The sequence below is a fragment of the Melospiza georgiana genome, chromosome Z (genome assembly GCF_028018845.1).
Source record: "Melospiza georgiana isolate bMelGeo1 chromosome Z, bMelGeo1.pri, whole genome shotgun sequence".
Taxonomy (NCBI): domain Eukaryota; kingdom Metazoa; phylum Chordata; class Aves; order Passeriformes; family Passerellidae; genus Melospiza; species Melospiza georgiana.
In genome coordinates this window covers 16,816,312-16,832,962 of record NC_080465.1, presented here as the reverse complement: position 1 = coordinate 16,832,962, position 16,651 = coordinate 16,816,312, and the positions used below count along the sequence as shown (strand labels likewise).

Genomic DNA, 16,651 nt, shown 5'->3' with positions numbered 1-16,651 from the left:
CGCAGGCCCCCGGCCAGGATTGCTAATTAAGTAAGAGGACTATAGACATTCACCACGTACCTGCAACACTACACCCAACCCGCTCACTTTCACCACTCGCCGTGCTCTATCTTTGGGATACCAACCCAAATCCGTCATTACCAGCTTCCTCTTTTAGGCCTAAAAGCCCCTCCGTAAATTGTGCCGGTTCCTCCCAGCACAATGCAGTTTCGCCTTTTGGCTTCCTCCACAAACTGCACAGGGTTGCGCCTGTTTCCTTCCACTGTGACCCGCCAGACGCAAGACACTCCCCCGCCAGGGATACATCGGCACGGCTTTCCCCGTCCGGGGGGCCACACCGGCACAGCTTCCCCTCTCAAGGATACACCGGCACGGCTTTCCCTGTCCGGGGAGCCACACCGGCACACCTCCTCCGCCAGGAATACAGTGGCACGGCTTCCCTTGTCCGGGGCGGTCACACCGGCACAGCTCCCCGCAGCTCGGCCCGGGGCGGTCACACCGGCTCGGCTGCCCCGGCCCGGGGCGGTGCCGCGCCTGCGGAGCCCGCGGTGTGCGGCAGGGGCGGGGCGGCGCAGGCGCGGGGCAGCGGCCGGAGCCGAGGTGAGGCGGGCGCCGGGCCGGGGTGGCGGGGCTGTGTTAGCGTCGGGGGTGGTGTCAGCGGCCTCTCTGCTTTGCGGGGAAAGGAGCGAGGCCATCCTGCGTCTGCCTCCCCGGTGCCTCCCCGAGAGGTTCAGACCAGATCCGCACGGTGCCACACGGGCCTGATACGGGCCGGGAGCGCGGAGGTGCCGCAGCCGCCGAGGTGGCGGCGGCCGCGGTGGAGAGGCGGTGGTGAAAGCGAGCCTCTGGTCAGCCCGTGGGTGCTAGGGGTCAGTGGGGGTGGCTGGCGCCACGTCTTCCCTGAAAATCGTAAAGTCACGGTGTCAGATGGCCAAGTCAGATGGCCTTGGCTTCCCGGCTGCCGCTCGGGCGGGGCACCGGCTGCCTCCTGAGAAGAAGCCGGAGCGAAAGAGGTTTTACACTTCTGCTGTGAGGTGATAAATAAAAAAAGAACTTCAGATACAGAGTTTCTGGCGAGTTGAGCTGTGGTAGTGAGGTGTGTGTTCCTGCTCCGTTGGTCCCGGGTGGGATTCCCTGCTGCTGTCATCTGGAGTGCTGCAGGCAGAAAGGCGGGGAAAGCTGCCAACTGCTCATGAGAGGTTTTCCTCAATATGGGTGGGTTCTAGCTGTTAAAGTTTTCCGTCCTTGGTTGAATTTGTTGGCAAACCTTTTTTATTTCATATCGTCCTGTGACTTTAGCCTAACTTTTAGGGAAGATGGAACTTCCTGTTAGCTTCTGCAGCCTTATCATAATGGGGAAGCTGTAGACTTGGTGGAAACAGCTAGGAAAGATATTCAGGGATTGTGTCCACGCAAGATAAGAAGTTTTCCATCAATATATTCTATAAAGTGCTGAGCGCTTGTGTCATAACACCCTGCATATGATGTAAAGGATAGATTTATTGTGTCAGTTTTCATACACAAGCTGTACGTTGTGCAAGTTCATCATGCTTCTCTAGTGAGTAAAGGGCATTTGAGGTCTGACTAATGATTGTAAAGCATGCCACTTTTTTATGTGAAACATACATATGTATATACACAAACTTCCTTTCTGAATGAAATCTGTGATGAAATCTCGGGTGAAGAAGCCAGATTGCTCTTGAAAGTGTCATTTGGAAAGAAAAGAATTGTGGAAAGGCTTTGATTGGAAGGGACCTTAAAGATAGGATGTAGTTCCAATGCCCCCAGCTCTGGGCAGGCATGCCATCCCACTAGTGTTCCTCAGTGCTCCATCCAGCCTGGCCTTGAACATTGCCAGAGAGCAGGTATTCACTTCTCTGGGCACCTTTTTCCAGTGCATCGCCACCATCACATAAAGAATTACTTCGTAACATCTGATCTAAATATTTTCTTTTAAATAAGGTTTTAAACAAGTCCTAACATTATTTGCCCATGTAAAAAGAAGATGAGATAATGATGATGGCTGGTCTAACTTTTTTGTCTCTGTAATTTTTTTCTTTTTTTTTTAGGTAAAGTAAGCATTTTAGTTAGACAAGAGAGAGGAAACAGGCATGTCAGCTCTTTGTCCACCACCATCTCCTGCAGTTGCTAAGACAGAGATCTCATTGAATGGCGAGTCACCATTATTAGCTGCCACTTTTGCTTACTGGGACAATATTCTTGGCCCCCGAGTGCGGCACATTTGGGCTCCAAAGACAGAACAGGTACTTCTCAGTGACGGTGAAATAACTTTTCTTGCTAACCACACCCTGAATGGAGAAATACTTCGGAATGCAGAAAGTGGTGCAATAGATGTGAAGTTCTTTGTTTTGGCCGAAAAAAGAGTAATCATTGTGTCATTAATCTTTGATGGAAACTGGAACGGAGACAGAAGCACATATGGACTGTCAATTATACTTCCGCAAAGTGAACTTGGTTTCTACCTGCCCCTTCACAGAGTGTGCGTGGATAGGTTAACACATATTATAAGGAAAGGAAGGATATGGATGCATAAGGTAAGTTTTTTGTTCATTCCTTAAAATAAGTGTTAGGTTGTCTTAGTGCAGTAGCAAAAATTGAGATGCTGTGATGTCTGTTATGTGGAGTCCAGAGAGACAAACTCAGAAAAGGCTGGTCTCTGTACAGTTTTGACGGTTAAAGGTTGTCAGATTGTAAATCAGCAAATTCAAGGCTGGGATTTTAGCTTGGATTATCCTGTTCATACTATATTGCCTCTACAAGACTGTGTAGTTGAAAGATGCTTCCTGTATAGTTTTTTATTTCTCTGAATTTCATATTAATTGTTGCTTTTAATTGTGTTAATTTGTGTATTTAAAGTAGGTATAATTGTAAATTTACTGTGTTTCATATAGTTGTTTTCCTTGTTGAGGTCCAGAAATGGGAACTGATGCAGTTATCTTCCCATTCCTGTTACATGTTTATTAAAAAAAAAGAGAGTGTTAACAAACAGTTTGTGAGGACTTAAACTTTGTAGAACTAAAGGGAGATCTACAAAAGTACATCTACTTTAGTCCAAATATTTTTACTCCTGGAACTTAAAAATGAAGACATGCTAATTTTTTCTTAAGTGGTGAAACTTTGACCTTTGGATAAATCATCGATATTTCTTTATTAAGTGAAATGTTTTATGTATTTTTCTTTAAACTAAATAACAGTCTAATGGTAAAATTTAAAATTTTTGTCACCTTTATGGAGTCCAAGCTGTCTTAGAGCAGTAGAGTGCCCATCAGCTGTAATGAATATGGTGATGTACATTTGTCTGGTATCTTCTGTTCTGAGGCTTGTAGTCAACACAATTTAAACTTACTCTTTGAGTGCTCTTATCTGAACTAATTACACAAGTAACAAGCTGATACTATTTTTATGGTGGTGTTTCCTTTTGCTGTATTGCCTTATTATGGCTGGTAGTGCTTTCTGAAACACTGGGTTTTCATAGTTTCTGGGGTTCATTTTTTAGAGGAAAGATAGGACATAAACTTCTTTCTCAATATAGTAAAAACACATATATTTAGTTCCTTATCTAGTCTTTTAAACCCCTGTTAATGTTAGTGGTTTTAATGTAAGTGAATGGTGTCTTATTTTGCTTCTTTTGCTTCTTTCATTTAGTGTCCTCTGCACTGCGTTCTAATGAGAGTGGTCAAATAAGAATTATTCATAAATTTTAGCTGTAATAAATTTTCTCAGTTTTTATGTTGCTCCATGCCAATATGTTTTCACAGCAGAAGTGACCTTCAAACAGCATTGAGAATGATTTTTTATTTCTTTAAGCAGGTAGGCCAGTTGAATTAGCTGAGACAGCAATACATGCTTAATTAGAAATTTTTTTTTTTTGAGAGAGCTCTGCATATATTTGCAGTTTTTCAGTCTCATTCAGAAAAGAGAAAACTCATTGGAAAATTTAGATTAAAATTTAGGCATGATTTGTAGAATAATTGTAACTATGATAATAAATTAAAACTGCTTCATTCTGTAGTTTGCATTTTGAGGCATTTTAGCAGCTATGGTTACATACAGCAAATCAAAATAATGATCAAGTCCAATCTGGATCTGTTCTGGAAGTTCTAATAGTTGTGAATATTAGCTCTCATTATTCTGTGTAGAGTCAGACAACATTTCCAAGTAGACTTGAGATGAGAAGAGCCTTTTGAACTCAAGAATTAGGAGAAACACGGAGCAGTGTTCAGGCTGGCAAAGAAAGCAGGCAACTCTGAGCAAGTCATCAATATGGGATTAAAACCCCATTCACCTACTCCAGTTTATGCTTTGTATGTCTTTCTAATAATTTTCAACAGTTATATTTTTGAAAAGAAGTGGCCTACACCATTTGTTCAGCCTTATCTTCAAGAAGACTGAGTTTTTTAAAATGATTGTCAAGGATGTCTTCCTTCTCGGACTGAAGAGTGGAGGTGCTCTGTAGGAATCTGCCTTGTTCCAGTATTGTTTTTCACTGATGCTTCTTTTAGATGGTTAGAAAAGGCTTATTGCTGTTTAAGGGCAAACTGCTGTAGCTTATTCCCTATTCATCTGCTCAAAAAATCTCTTGCCAACTCTTTTCACACTTGAAGGTGATTAACTCTGAGTAGGTCAGTCACAGGAAACTAATGATTAACCAATAAAAATGCAATAACCCATCAGCGTCTAGCAAAAGATATCATTAGTTCTCCCAGCGTCTGCTATTTTTTGTGACTTGTATTGATGCTGCAGCGATTAATGCCAAATCCTCTTCATGAATAATAACTTCATTCCATTGCAAGTTCATTTTAAATGCAGTTTGCTATTCAGCTGCTGGTGAGCCTGATTTCAGAGCTTTGTTCAGCCTCTTGTACATTGTTTTGTGTACTCTGAGGTTTTGTGTCTCCTGTACTTGTTTATAAAACAATGTTTTGAAGACCTGTAAGTGCCTCAAGAGATGGGGAAAAAAAGTCTTTTGTTTCCCACCCTCCCCAATCCAATAATTTTTCTCATTCTGAAGATCTTATTTTTTTCCTGTTATGTCAGGAATCCTCAATCCATCTGAAAATAAAAATCCATACATAAAGTGGAATTCTTCACCATAATCTCATCATCTGGCATTTTCTTGATCTGCAATGACAAAATGTTTTGACATTGTCATCAAATCCTTCCTTTCCTGCCCAAACATGGGAGATGTGCAGTGGAGGGCAGAGCAGGGAGCATTGATCTGTGTTGCATGACATCACCTCTTCCTAAAGTTAACTCTGTAAAAGAAAAAGCACTTGAACATCAAAATTTGAAAGTAAGAAGCCTGACTCCACAGAGAAGAAACTGAGTGACTGGTGTGTGCCTACATACATGAACAAATGCCAGAGAGTTTATATTTAACTGCTTATCTTGCAGGAGAGGCAAGAACATTTCCAGAAGATTGTCTTGGAAGGCACAGAAAGAATGGAGGATCAGGTAAGGGCCGTCTGGCGGATGCATGTGGGACACCATTGCAAAACCATTTGACTGCCTCTTATTACTGTAGAAGAAGATGTTGCTTCTTATTTTTGGATCCGGGAGAATGCATTAGACTGGCTAATAATGTGACATGCACACTAGGCAAAATTTCTGAAGATAGGATGATGGAAGCTGTGATCAAATTAAAGGAAATTATATTTCATCACTTTAGGGATAAAGTAGAAGTTTGTGAAGAATATTACCTTTCAGAAAAGGAAACTCGTTAACTTGAACTTGAAGCTCTGTAAAGGTAGCAGCTTCCATAGAGTCATGCCAGCCTCCTATCAAGCTTGTTTTTGGTTAGGTTTAGAATTATGGAGACACACGGACTCTGTGACGTTGAAATGTGCTTGGGGATTTAATGGATGAGACTGTGAAAAGAATTTGATTTCTGAAACTCTAAATATGAGACTGTGGCTTCCTTCTCTTGTGATAGATAAGTCAGGAAAGTATTTTTGTATGTTAATGAGTAATATGCCTGGTTTTGTTTTCCAGTCATTGTTATAAGATCAGACTTGAATGTAAAATGCTTAACAGTGATTGCATGTAACATAGTATGATCAAGTTATCTCACATCAAATACTTCTTGTCTAGGCCAATCAAAACTAATGCTGAAAATTAGCATAAGACCCAGATACACGTTAGGTGTGACGTTGAGAAGCCAAATACATTTTTCCAGTTTATAATTATTGGTGAGCAAAGCCCAAATCTATTCATCAATTTCTGCTCATACTACCCTTCCGAGCAGTAGGAGGGTAGGATGTTTTGCATGTAATACTGCAAGTGCATGTTAGGAGTAACTTCTGATACTACCCAATGTGCTTTTACTTCAAGCATCTTATTTATTGTTCAGGGTCAGAGCATCATTCCAATGCTGACAGGAGAAGTCATTCCTGTAATGGAACTCCTTTCATCTATGAAATCGCACAGTGTTCCAGAAGAAATTGATGTAAGTTCTGGTTTTATTTTTATTCTGAATTTTTGAAAAGTGACTTTCTTCCTGTGGATAAAACATAGCATTGGGCCTTTACTTTGGTACTCACTTTCCCAGAGAAAATGCCCATTTTCCTAAATTCTTGTACATTTCTGTTGCTTCACATCAAGTTCTGCTAAGTGCATGGCAGTATTTTTTGTTGTCATCACTTAGCAAAATTGACTGCATAGGATTATGTCATTGTACAAATGGAGAGGCAAACCAAAATGAATGGGCAGATTAATGGATTTGATGTGGATACCTGTTTCAGTGCATTATAGTGTTCTCATGGAAAAAGTAGAAGTGATATGACGTGCACTAATCTAAAGTATTCTGGACATTCTTTACAGAAAAAAAATACACTAGGAGAAACCTGACTTGTACTGGTGGAGACTTAATAATCAAGTGACTCTAATTTTCCAAATGCTTTGTCTGAAGACAGGTCTTCTTAAGATTATGCTTTCTGGGGAAGCCTTACAAGTTAACTTAAATAGTTTCCAAACAGTTCCCATGTAGCAAAGCAAAAATCAATTAATTGGAAGGTGATCAGATTTTTGTCTAACTTCTGTTTATATTTACTTGCATTTCAGATAAGTGACACAGTGCTAAATGATGATGACATTGGGGATAGTTGCCATGAAGGCTTTCTCCTCAAGTATGAAATTCAGTTTTGATTTATGCTGTAGTAAAATGATTTAAACTTGTGTATGCATCTACGTGTATCTATCTGCATGTGCATGTGAACATGGATTGGAATAGATTTCTTTATAAGAGGGGGGAAAATGACATATATTTGGCTTTTTGAGATTTTTGTCAATAAAATGTTATAAACTTTCTGTCATTCTAAAAGAATGGTTCTGAGCTAATAGCTGCATCTCTGTAGACTCTGTTGTCACAGGATTATTTGTTTGATAATAGAATTCCTATTTAATACATGTTTTTCTTTGATACCTACATCTAATTTTATAAGACTTTGACTTAAAGTCTTGCATTTTTTTAAATAGCAAAAAACCTGGGTTGTGCATAAGTCTAAATAAGAGTCCTTAATAGTATGGCATATAGCATGCTTATTGTTGAGTTGTGTATTTCTGTTTTACCCCTGGTTTTAATTTTAAGTGGAAATAGTTGAACTTGAGAGCAGCTTGGCCTCTTCCTGTGGGAGGGTTTCATAGGTTTTAATTGATGTTCTGTTGCATTTCATTGTATCTCCTGCATAACTGCATTCATATATGTAGTGCTTGGTGCCATCTCTTTATACACCATCACATGTGCTTCCGATACTGAAGAAACCATTGAACTTTTGGATTTCAGCTGTAACCTATGCTGCTGTTTAAAGTCCTATAGTTATGGACATGTAGGCTATATTTATAATTAAAACACTTCTCTTCTTGTGAAGGTGACAATTGTTTCATTTAAAAAATCTGATTAAATGTATTAACCTATGTCTGTTTTTACTTGCAGTGCAATTAGTTCACACCTGCAGACCTGTGGTTGCTCTGTAGTTGTAGGAAGCAGTGCAGAAAAAGTTAATAAGGTAAATACTTTCTAATAAACTGAACTTAAATGCTGATTATTAGGAGTGTTACTTGGAACAAAGTTAATCTATAAACATTCTTGAGGCTGAAGAAGGAAGGAGTACTGTTGTCTGGCTGTCTTCAGTTGACTGGTCTAGCAGAAGAGAATTCTGCCAGAAGATTGCCTTTCAGTTGTATTCTGACAACTATAAGAAAACCAATGTATTTAACTGATACAATACATAAATGAGTATTAAATGAGTCTGAGCTTTTAAAATCAGATTTTATAGCTAAAATACACAAATAGAAGAGACCTGACTGGCTTGTCCATTTCAGCTATGTCATAGAATCACAGAATGATCAAACCTGGATGAGACCTTTAAGGTGATCCAGTCCAGCCATCCACCTGGCACTGCCACTGTAGTCCCTAAACCACTCAACCACATCACCCAGCACCAGATTTAAGACACCTCTTAAACATGTTCAGCCATGGGGTCTCCACCACCTCCCTGGGAAACCTATTCCAGTGCCTGACAGCTAACAGTGAAAATTTCTTTTATAATAATTAATCCGAGTCTCCCCTGTCTCATTTTAAGACCATTTCCTCTTGTCCTCTCACTGCGGGCACAGCAGAGACTGGAGACATAGGAGAGACTGGTCCTCACCTCACTGCACCTTCCTTTCAGGGAGCTGTAGAGAGTGATAAGGTCACATGAGCCTCCTTTTTTCAAGACTAATTAGCCATTCCCCCTCAGACATGTTTTCTAATCCTTTCCTTGTTGCCCTTCTCTGGACACATTCTAGCAGTCCAGCACTTCAGTGTGCTTTTTGAAGCGAGAGGCTCAGAAGTAAAGACAGCATTTGAACTGTGGCCTCATGAGAACCAGGTACAGGGGGACAAGCACTGCCCTGGTCCTGCTGCCACAGTATCCTGCTGCCACAGTATCCTGCTGCCACAGTATCCTGCTGGGATACTGGCCAGGATGCTATTGGCCTTGGTTATTACCTGGGCACACTGCTGGCTCATTTAAATCTGGCTGTCAACCAGCACCCCCAGGTCCCTTTCTCCTGAACAGCTCTCAAGTGACTCTGTCCCCAGGCTGTAGTGCTGCATGGAGTAGTTGTAACCCAAGGGCAGGACCCAGCTGTTGGCCTTTTTGCACCTCATGCAGTTTGTCCTTGGCCCATTGATCAAGTCTGTCTGATCAAGTCTCTCTGCAGAGCCTTCCTTGAGCAGATCAACACTCCTGCCCAACTTGGTGTCATCTACAGACTGACTGAGGGTGCACTCAATCCCCACGTCTAGATCATCAATAAAGATGTTGAATATGATCAAACCTGGAAGTGAGGTCTGGGGAACACTGGTAGTGGTGAGTATACAGACAATACCCATGTCATTGGGTATTGTCTGTATGCTCTTAAACAGTTAGTGTCTCCATAATTTCTCCTGCACTGAGCAGTAAACAGGCTTCTGTGTCATGAGCTGTTTGTGTTTTGTGGAACATGCATCTATTTCTTCAATGTGAAATAAAAAAATTTTGAACAGTGGACCTGCTGATTAAATTGTATATTACTTGTAGAGTATACATGCTATATATGTATAGCATGCTATATACAAGAAGCCCATTATACTATTTTATAGCATAAAGACTTCTTGCCTTAATGAAGTATAAAAGTTGGGGTTTTTTTAATTTAAAGGTAATTTAGTAAACCTATGTTTTGAAATAAGCAGTTCATTATGCTTTATACAAAACTGGGGCAGAGGGAATGCATTGTTTCATGTGTATTACCAGCAGTGATAAAGGACCTCTGATCAAATCAATAGTAAATGCAGGTGCCCACAAGCAACAGGCAAACCAGAGAAAAGAAAATTCTCAGATCTTAGTTGCAATCACAGCTAACCATAGCTAATATGTATGGTTTCAGAAATTTAAGATTTACACGCATTTAAGTTACTGGACATGTTACATGCTTAAAAGAAATGCTATCATGCTATCTATGTACGCACATATGCTATATATAATACAAGAGGAAATGTTAGAAGCTTAAGTAGTTATAAAACACTTATAGATCATTGAATAGTTAATAAAAAGGACCTAATGTCTAAATGGTTATGAATTAGTAAAGTAATATATCAATAAGCTAGAGAGTATAGGGAAAAAACAATGTAAAAGAATGTGAGCCTCAAGACATCAAAGGTAAATTTCATAAATTAATTCTACACATGTTCTTATCAGCAGCATGCTCCTTGTGTCATGGTACAACTCTTCTGAAGTAACTGCTTCCTTAATAGCATATTTCAGCTTATCTCAAAGGAAAAAAAACCACTTGTGGCATATTGTGACAAAAAGTGTCAGTCACAAATTACGTTGTCATTGTTCTAGGTACTGCAGAAACACATTGTGCAAGGACAGAGTCTTTTCAAATATCTTACAGACACAGATAAGATACTACAGGTTAAGACCGTTAAGAGATGAGTGGAATGGAATATGTGTTGTATTTGGAGAGATAACTCGTAGCTGTTTCAGCTCAGAAGATTGAAGATGGGTGATGAAGTACCTGTGTTCATTACAGTAGAGAGTTTAAGGAAATTACTGAGGAAATAAGCATCAGTGCTTATTTACAAAATTAACTGTGCCTGATTTGAGACAATAACTGCTATTTCAATATGGAATGAACAAAAAATAAGAGACCTGAAAGGCTAGGAAAGTAATCACAGTAACTCATGTTTATTAAAAGAAAGATGTAGAAGAAAAAAAGTAAGTGATTTGTTCTACATAATTGGGTAAAAAACAAACTTGGTTGCAAGAATGTGTAGGATTTTTTTCATAATTTGACAAGAAGTTGGAGTAGTATGGCTTATGGTGCTAGTAAATAAAAAATAAGTAAAAGTAAGCATGTCACTGTTCTGTGGCCTGTTATTAAGTTTTGGCTTTTCTAATAAACATGGTGAATTCTTTTGTTTGTAATTTGAAATGCCCAGTACAAGGCATTTCAATAGTCTAGTCAGACTTATTTCCTTACATTTTCCTGTTTTTCAAAACTATTCTTTATAATGCAGATTGTGAGAACGTTGTGCCTGTTTCTCACACCATCTGAGCGGAAGTGTTCCAGACTCTGTAGAAGTGAGTCCTCTTTCAAGTATGAGTCAGGACTTTTTGTTCAAGGCTTACTCAAAGTAAGTATGCTTGGGAAAGTTCTGTTCTTCTGTAGTGTAAGAACATTCTTCAATGTATGTTTTTGCATATGGTATGCACACACATACAGACATTCACATTCAAAAATTGTCCCGTGATGTCATTTTTTCTGGCATTGTAACTCTCCTTGTAATTATCTTCATGTTAAAATTCCAAGCCAGTCTTTTCTATGACACATCTGTTTCTTGAGGATTGTTCAGGATTGTTCCTGTACTTTGAGGTACAATAATAATATGCTCTTGTCTGCTTGGGGCTAGAATTCCAAAAGTAATTTAAGTTTTTGTGTTTTAACAAAACCAAGGATATCAGGCCTGGAGTTTCCAAGTATTTTAAACAGTCTGTAGCAATGGGTGGAGATGACTAGAAAAATAATGCTTCTTGCTCTAGCAAGCAGTCTGAACTTACCAGGTAATTACAATACTATAATGCTAATGGCTCACAAACCAGGTGATGCAATACTCTAATAGACAGGTCACCTCAGCACCTGTTTTCACCTTTTTGTTAAGGAAATCATCCATTATTAAGGACTTAGTACTGTAATACAACCACCAGTTGTTCCAAGCAAAATGCATATGAACAAATGGGTTATAAAATGTAGGCATGATGTTTTAATATTGTTTTGTCCCAGTACAGCTTTGCATTTTTAACTGAAATAGGGTTTTTTTCCACTAAAACAGGATGCAACAGGAAGCTTTGTGTTGCCCTTCCGTCAAGTAATGTATGCCCCATACCCTACTACACATATAGATGTGGATGTCAATACAGTGAAGCAGATGCCACCTTGTCATGAACACATCTATAACCAACGACGATACATGAGATCTGAACTGACAGCATTTTGGAGAGCTAATTCAGATGAAGAAATGTCTCAAGATCATATTATCCACACAGATGAGAGTTTCACACCTGATTTGTACGTATTCTTCTCACATCTCACCAAGTTACTTGATTTGGGATGAGAGTGTAGAGTACAGAGCCTACTTGCTAATAAAGTACATAGAGCTTCTTAAAAGCAAAAAAACTTCTTCAGTTCTGGAATTTACACTTGTTGTGGCAGAATTGACCAGATCCTTCAGTAGTTTGGTTATATCAAATACTATTGAAATTAATTTTCAGTGATAATTCTGACCATGTCATGTTAATTTTATTGCCTGTTGTAATTAGGGGTATAATAGAGATAAGTGTATTTGACAGAGACCAGTGGCATTTCTGGATTTAGTTAATTTCATCTGAGTGCTTAAAATTCTCTGTTATCTTTAAAAATACCAGAATTGTAATTTACTACAGTTTTAAATTCACTTTTAATTTCAATCAGACTATCAACAGTAATGCTACTGCTGTGTTCAACTCTTAGAAGGTTACTATCCCTTACTGGCAGTAACTCACATGTTCCTTTGTTTTCTTTTCCATAGAAATGTCTTTCAAGATATCGTGCATAGAGATACATTAGTAAAAGCCTTCCTGGATCAGGTAATTGTTGCTTTTTTCAGAAAAAAAAGAAACACAGTTCAGTACTTTGACCCCTAGGAACAGATAATTTAACACAAATACATTAATTACATAAATACACAAATATCATTCACTGGTTTGGTAGCTTTTCTTCATACTGCAGCTGTGATTCTTCTCTACATAAGTAGAAAGAAAAATATTGATATAAAACTAAATCCCTGCTTAAGTGTGAAAAACAAGGGACATTTTCTATTGCTGTGCAGCAGTGTCTACAATTACAGTATTGAAAAAACTCCCTGACCAGGAATAATTTCAGATAACTGTCCAAATGAAATTGTAATACAGCTTCATTTATTGTATCTGAGCAGATAGAAAACATAGGAAGCATGCTTTCTATGTACAAATCTGCCATTATTGGCCTGCTTTGTTATAATTAAGAATATCTTATGTGTGTATGCAATGTTTCTTTATTTTCCAGATTCTTGAAATGATTCTTGAATTTCCATGTCTACCTAATATTCTTGATTTTTAACAGATTTTTCACCTGAAGCCTGGCTTGTCTCTAAGAAGTACTTTCCTTGCACAATTTCTGCTAGTCCTTCACAGAAAAGCCTTAACTTTAATAAAGTACATAGAGGATGACACGTAAGTGAACAGATGATGGAAAGTAGATTTAGAGAAGCTTCTTTTGCTCTTTTTGAAAACATGTTTTTATTTCCTTGCAGGCAAAAAGGCAAAAAACCTTTTAAGTCTCTTCGTAGCTTAAAGATAGATCTTGACTTGACAGCAGAGGGCGATCTTAACATAATAATGGCTTTGGCTGAGAAGATTAAACCAGGTCTACACTCCTTTATCTTTGGGAGGCCGTTCTACACCAGTGTACAAGAACGCGACATGCTCATGACATTTTAAAGTCTTCCCTGCATCTGATATTGCAGTCCTGCAGAACACGAAATCTGTCAGTGGCACCCTCAAACTGGTGACAAGCTTTGTCGACTGAGGGTAAAGCATCAGGAGCACAGTGACGTTGAGGTGTGTCTCAGGCAGTAAGGGTCTTGTTAGAGGGAATTTCAGCTTAGCTATATAAGCATGATTTTAATTAATTGGTCTCTTCTGTGTGTTTTTTAAATTGTAAATGTTACCAGAGGTTACCAGAGATTCCTTGGCCATATTGGCTTGGTGGATAAATGTGGTTATGTTTTGGTGTATGGTAAAAGGAAGCATTTTAATTTTTATTCCCCAGAAACTTCTTTCAAGTGTGTGTCAGATTTTCTCTGTCCTGCTGTGTCAGTATTTTCAGTGTTTCCACAGAAAACAGTATATATGTCCTCACTAACAATGGAGGTTGCAGAAAATGTTCCTTCCAAGAGTTTTTAAAACTGTTGTTCTTATGTATGTGGTGCAAATCTTAAATACGACTTTTACTCTTCTGCCTCTTTTAACACTATTGCCTTCTTCCTTTAGAGCATTTAAACATATTTGCAGTTTTAATATACTACAAAGTGCTATTTCTGAGTGCAGACTGTTGATTATTTGCAGCTTAAATTGCAGTGCATTGCACGTGGGAGTTAGATCATTACTCAAGCAGCTTTATGCATGTAAGTGCCAGCCAGGATACTCTTATCATGTCTTTCTGGACTGTCCTGCAGTGGAGTCAGTGATCCTGGTCAGTAGTCAGCTCACTGAGGTCTTTCACAGCAGTTGTCAGTCCTTCTGTGTGTAAACTGCTACTGGTAGTTGCACTGTCAGTTTCCATGAGGCTCATAGAATCGTTTGGAATGGAAAAGACCTTCAAGATCATTGAGTCCAACCTTTAACCCAGAATTGCCAGGTCCACCTATAAACCTTGTTCCTAAGTACTACATCTATACATTTTTGGAACTCTTCCAGGGACAGTGATTCCACCACTTTCTGGGCAGACTGTTCCAGTGCTTGACAAAATATTCAGATTAAAGTATTAGACCCTTCCAAAGAACATAAAGGTGATAGCCGAGATAAAAGATAAAACAGTACACTTTTTTCATTTACATTACCATTAATATATTTAATAATCCTTAATTTAGAGATGTGTGCGGCTATGAACTGATGTGATTAGCATTTTTGTGAGTTAACTCTAGTCATTAAGCTTACCTATCTTCTTAGTTCAGCTTAGCGCATCTCCAACTTAGCTTGAAAGTCAAAACACATTTTCTATTGGTATGTCTCAACCTTTCATTCTCAGTAACATATAGAGCAATGCAGTGTCAGGTGAATCCAGACTTTTTTTTTAACCCAGAAATCAGAGATAGATCTGTAGTGCACATTGTTGTATCTCTGCTCTTTTTGGACAAGTTTAGGAATTTCTTTGTGTCATGTTTCAGCATAAAGTCATAACTCAGTCTTCCCTGGAAAAGGGAAAGATCTGCACTGACTGGAGAAGCCATGGCTGCTTTATTGCTTACCTTGTTTATAGTTCTCCTTTGTAAATAGGTTTCTATTTTCAAGATAATGTTTTAGTATTACTTTCATGCGGTGTGACAGAAAAGTTAGAAGTTGGACTCCCATTTTTCCTGAAATGTCTAATACTCAGATTTTAAAAGAAATACTGTCCTTTATTTAGATGCCCAAAATTCCAGTATGTTTCCTGAAAGACAAAGATCCTCTATCAAATGTTTAGAACCTCTAAAAGATGTGAAATTAAGCCCCATCTGCACACCATTTTTGTGAGTTTGCATCATCAGTATTACCAGGTTGCAAAAGAACTGACATTTTGTGCAGACATCTTTTTGCTGTACATGCATGTAGAACTCTTGCATTAACTTGGTGATTCATCAAAGGAACTTGTCAGAATTACATAAGCTACTTGTGCTGAGTTTGTCATTCTACCACTGTTGTTCCCTTCTGTGTTTTTAATCAAGACATTAGAGCCTGAATGGGCTTAACTTGCTACTCTCATGGGTAAATAGTGAAAGAAATGTAATAACACTGCCAAAACTTCTGATGTAGAAGTTGTGTCAAAATATAGGAGCTTTAAATCTGCTGCTGAAATTAATCCTTTCAGTTTGATAAGCATTGGAAACTAGACACTGTCACTACTAACAGAGAAGCTTTTGTTTACAGAAGATTCTGTTATTTTTTTGAAGTTACTAAAAACTGGAAATTCAGTTGCTACTTTTGTTGCACAGCTGTCACAAGTGCAGAATGTATAGTTAAATACATTGTTAAATGTATCTGCATGTTGTGTTGTAAATCTAACTCAGGAAACAAAGTAATAAAATTCATGCACAATTTTTGGACTTTAATTGTTGCTGATTTTTTTTCACATACTTCTGCTCTGTATCTAAAAGCATCATTATCTTTTATGCTTTGAATTAAAGAAGAAAACTTTCTTCCTTCTTGTTAAATTTATTTATGCTTGGTTGCTGTCACTGATGAAAGTCACATGTTATTTAGTTCCTTCATTTGTTAAGGACTTAGTCATTTCAGGCTGAGACCAATGGGACTTGTTATGCCTCTGTTGTACTCAATTATGAATTTTAAAAACTGTAAATCCCATAGGTGAGAGGTTAGAATGTTCTATCTAGCAGTCAGTGAATACCTTTCTTCAGGATTTTCTTTCCTTACATTTGAAAGAAAATGGCAAATTTATTTCTTCCAGCTGGATTTGAAAAGAAAGTACTGTTTTCAAGCATTTTTAGTAGCACATTATTCCTGGTCTTTGAACACCTAAAAAGATAGCACAGAAAGATATCCACTGGAATGTCTTACGTATTAGGACCACAGAGGACATTCCCTGTCCATATATACCAGTATGTTGTAGTGTCAGCTTTATTCTAGGGCAGAATAGGCATTTTGGTTCTTATATCTAAGCAAGCTGTTTGCTACACTAATACAGAGTGCCAGGACTTCTGCACTCAGTTCTGTACTGGCAAATGATGTTAGAAAGCTTTCTCTTCCTATTCTCAGACCTGTGAGCACAAAGGAATGTGACCCAGAACATGAGGATAAACAGGTAGGGTAGT

The 16,651-nt window shown here is 38.7% G+C and overlaps 1 protein-coding gene across 1 annotated transcript; it reads left to right on the top strand.

The window, feature by feature from the left end:
• Positions 1-558: 558 nt before the first annotated feature.
• C9orf72 (C9orf72-SMCR8 complex subunit) lies at positions 559-16,033 on the top strand. Its single transcript, XM_058044431.1, has 11 exons — positions 559-600; positions 2,070-2,555; positions 5,416-5,475; positions 6,371-6,466; positions 7,081-7,145; positions 7,952-8,024; positions 11,066-11,182; positions 11,879-12,114; positions 12,614-12,671; positions 13,186-13,295; positions 13,376-16,033. The coding sequence occupies exons 2-11, from the start codon at positions 2,112-2,114 to the stop codon at positions 13,560-13,562; spliced, it is 1,446 nt and encodes a 481-aa protein (XP_057900414.1). The 5' UTR covers positions 559-600; positions 2,070-2,111; the 3' UTR covers positions 13,563-16,033.
• Positions 16,034-16,651: the final 618 nt, after the last annotated feature.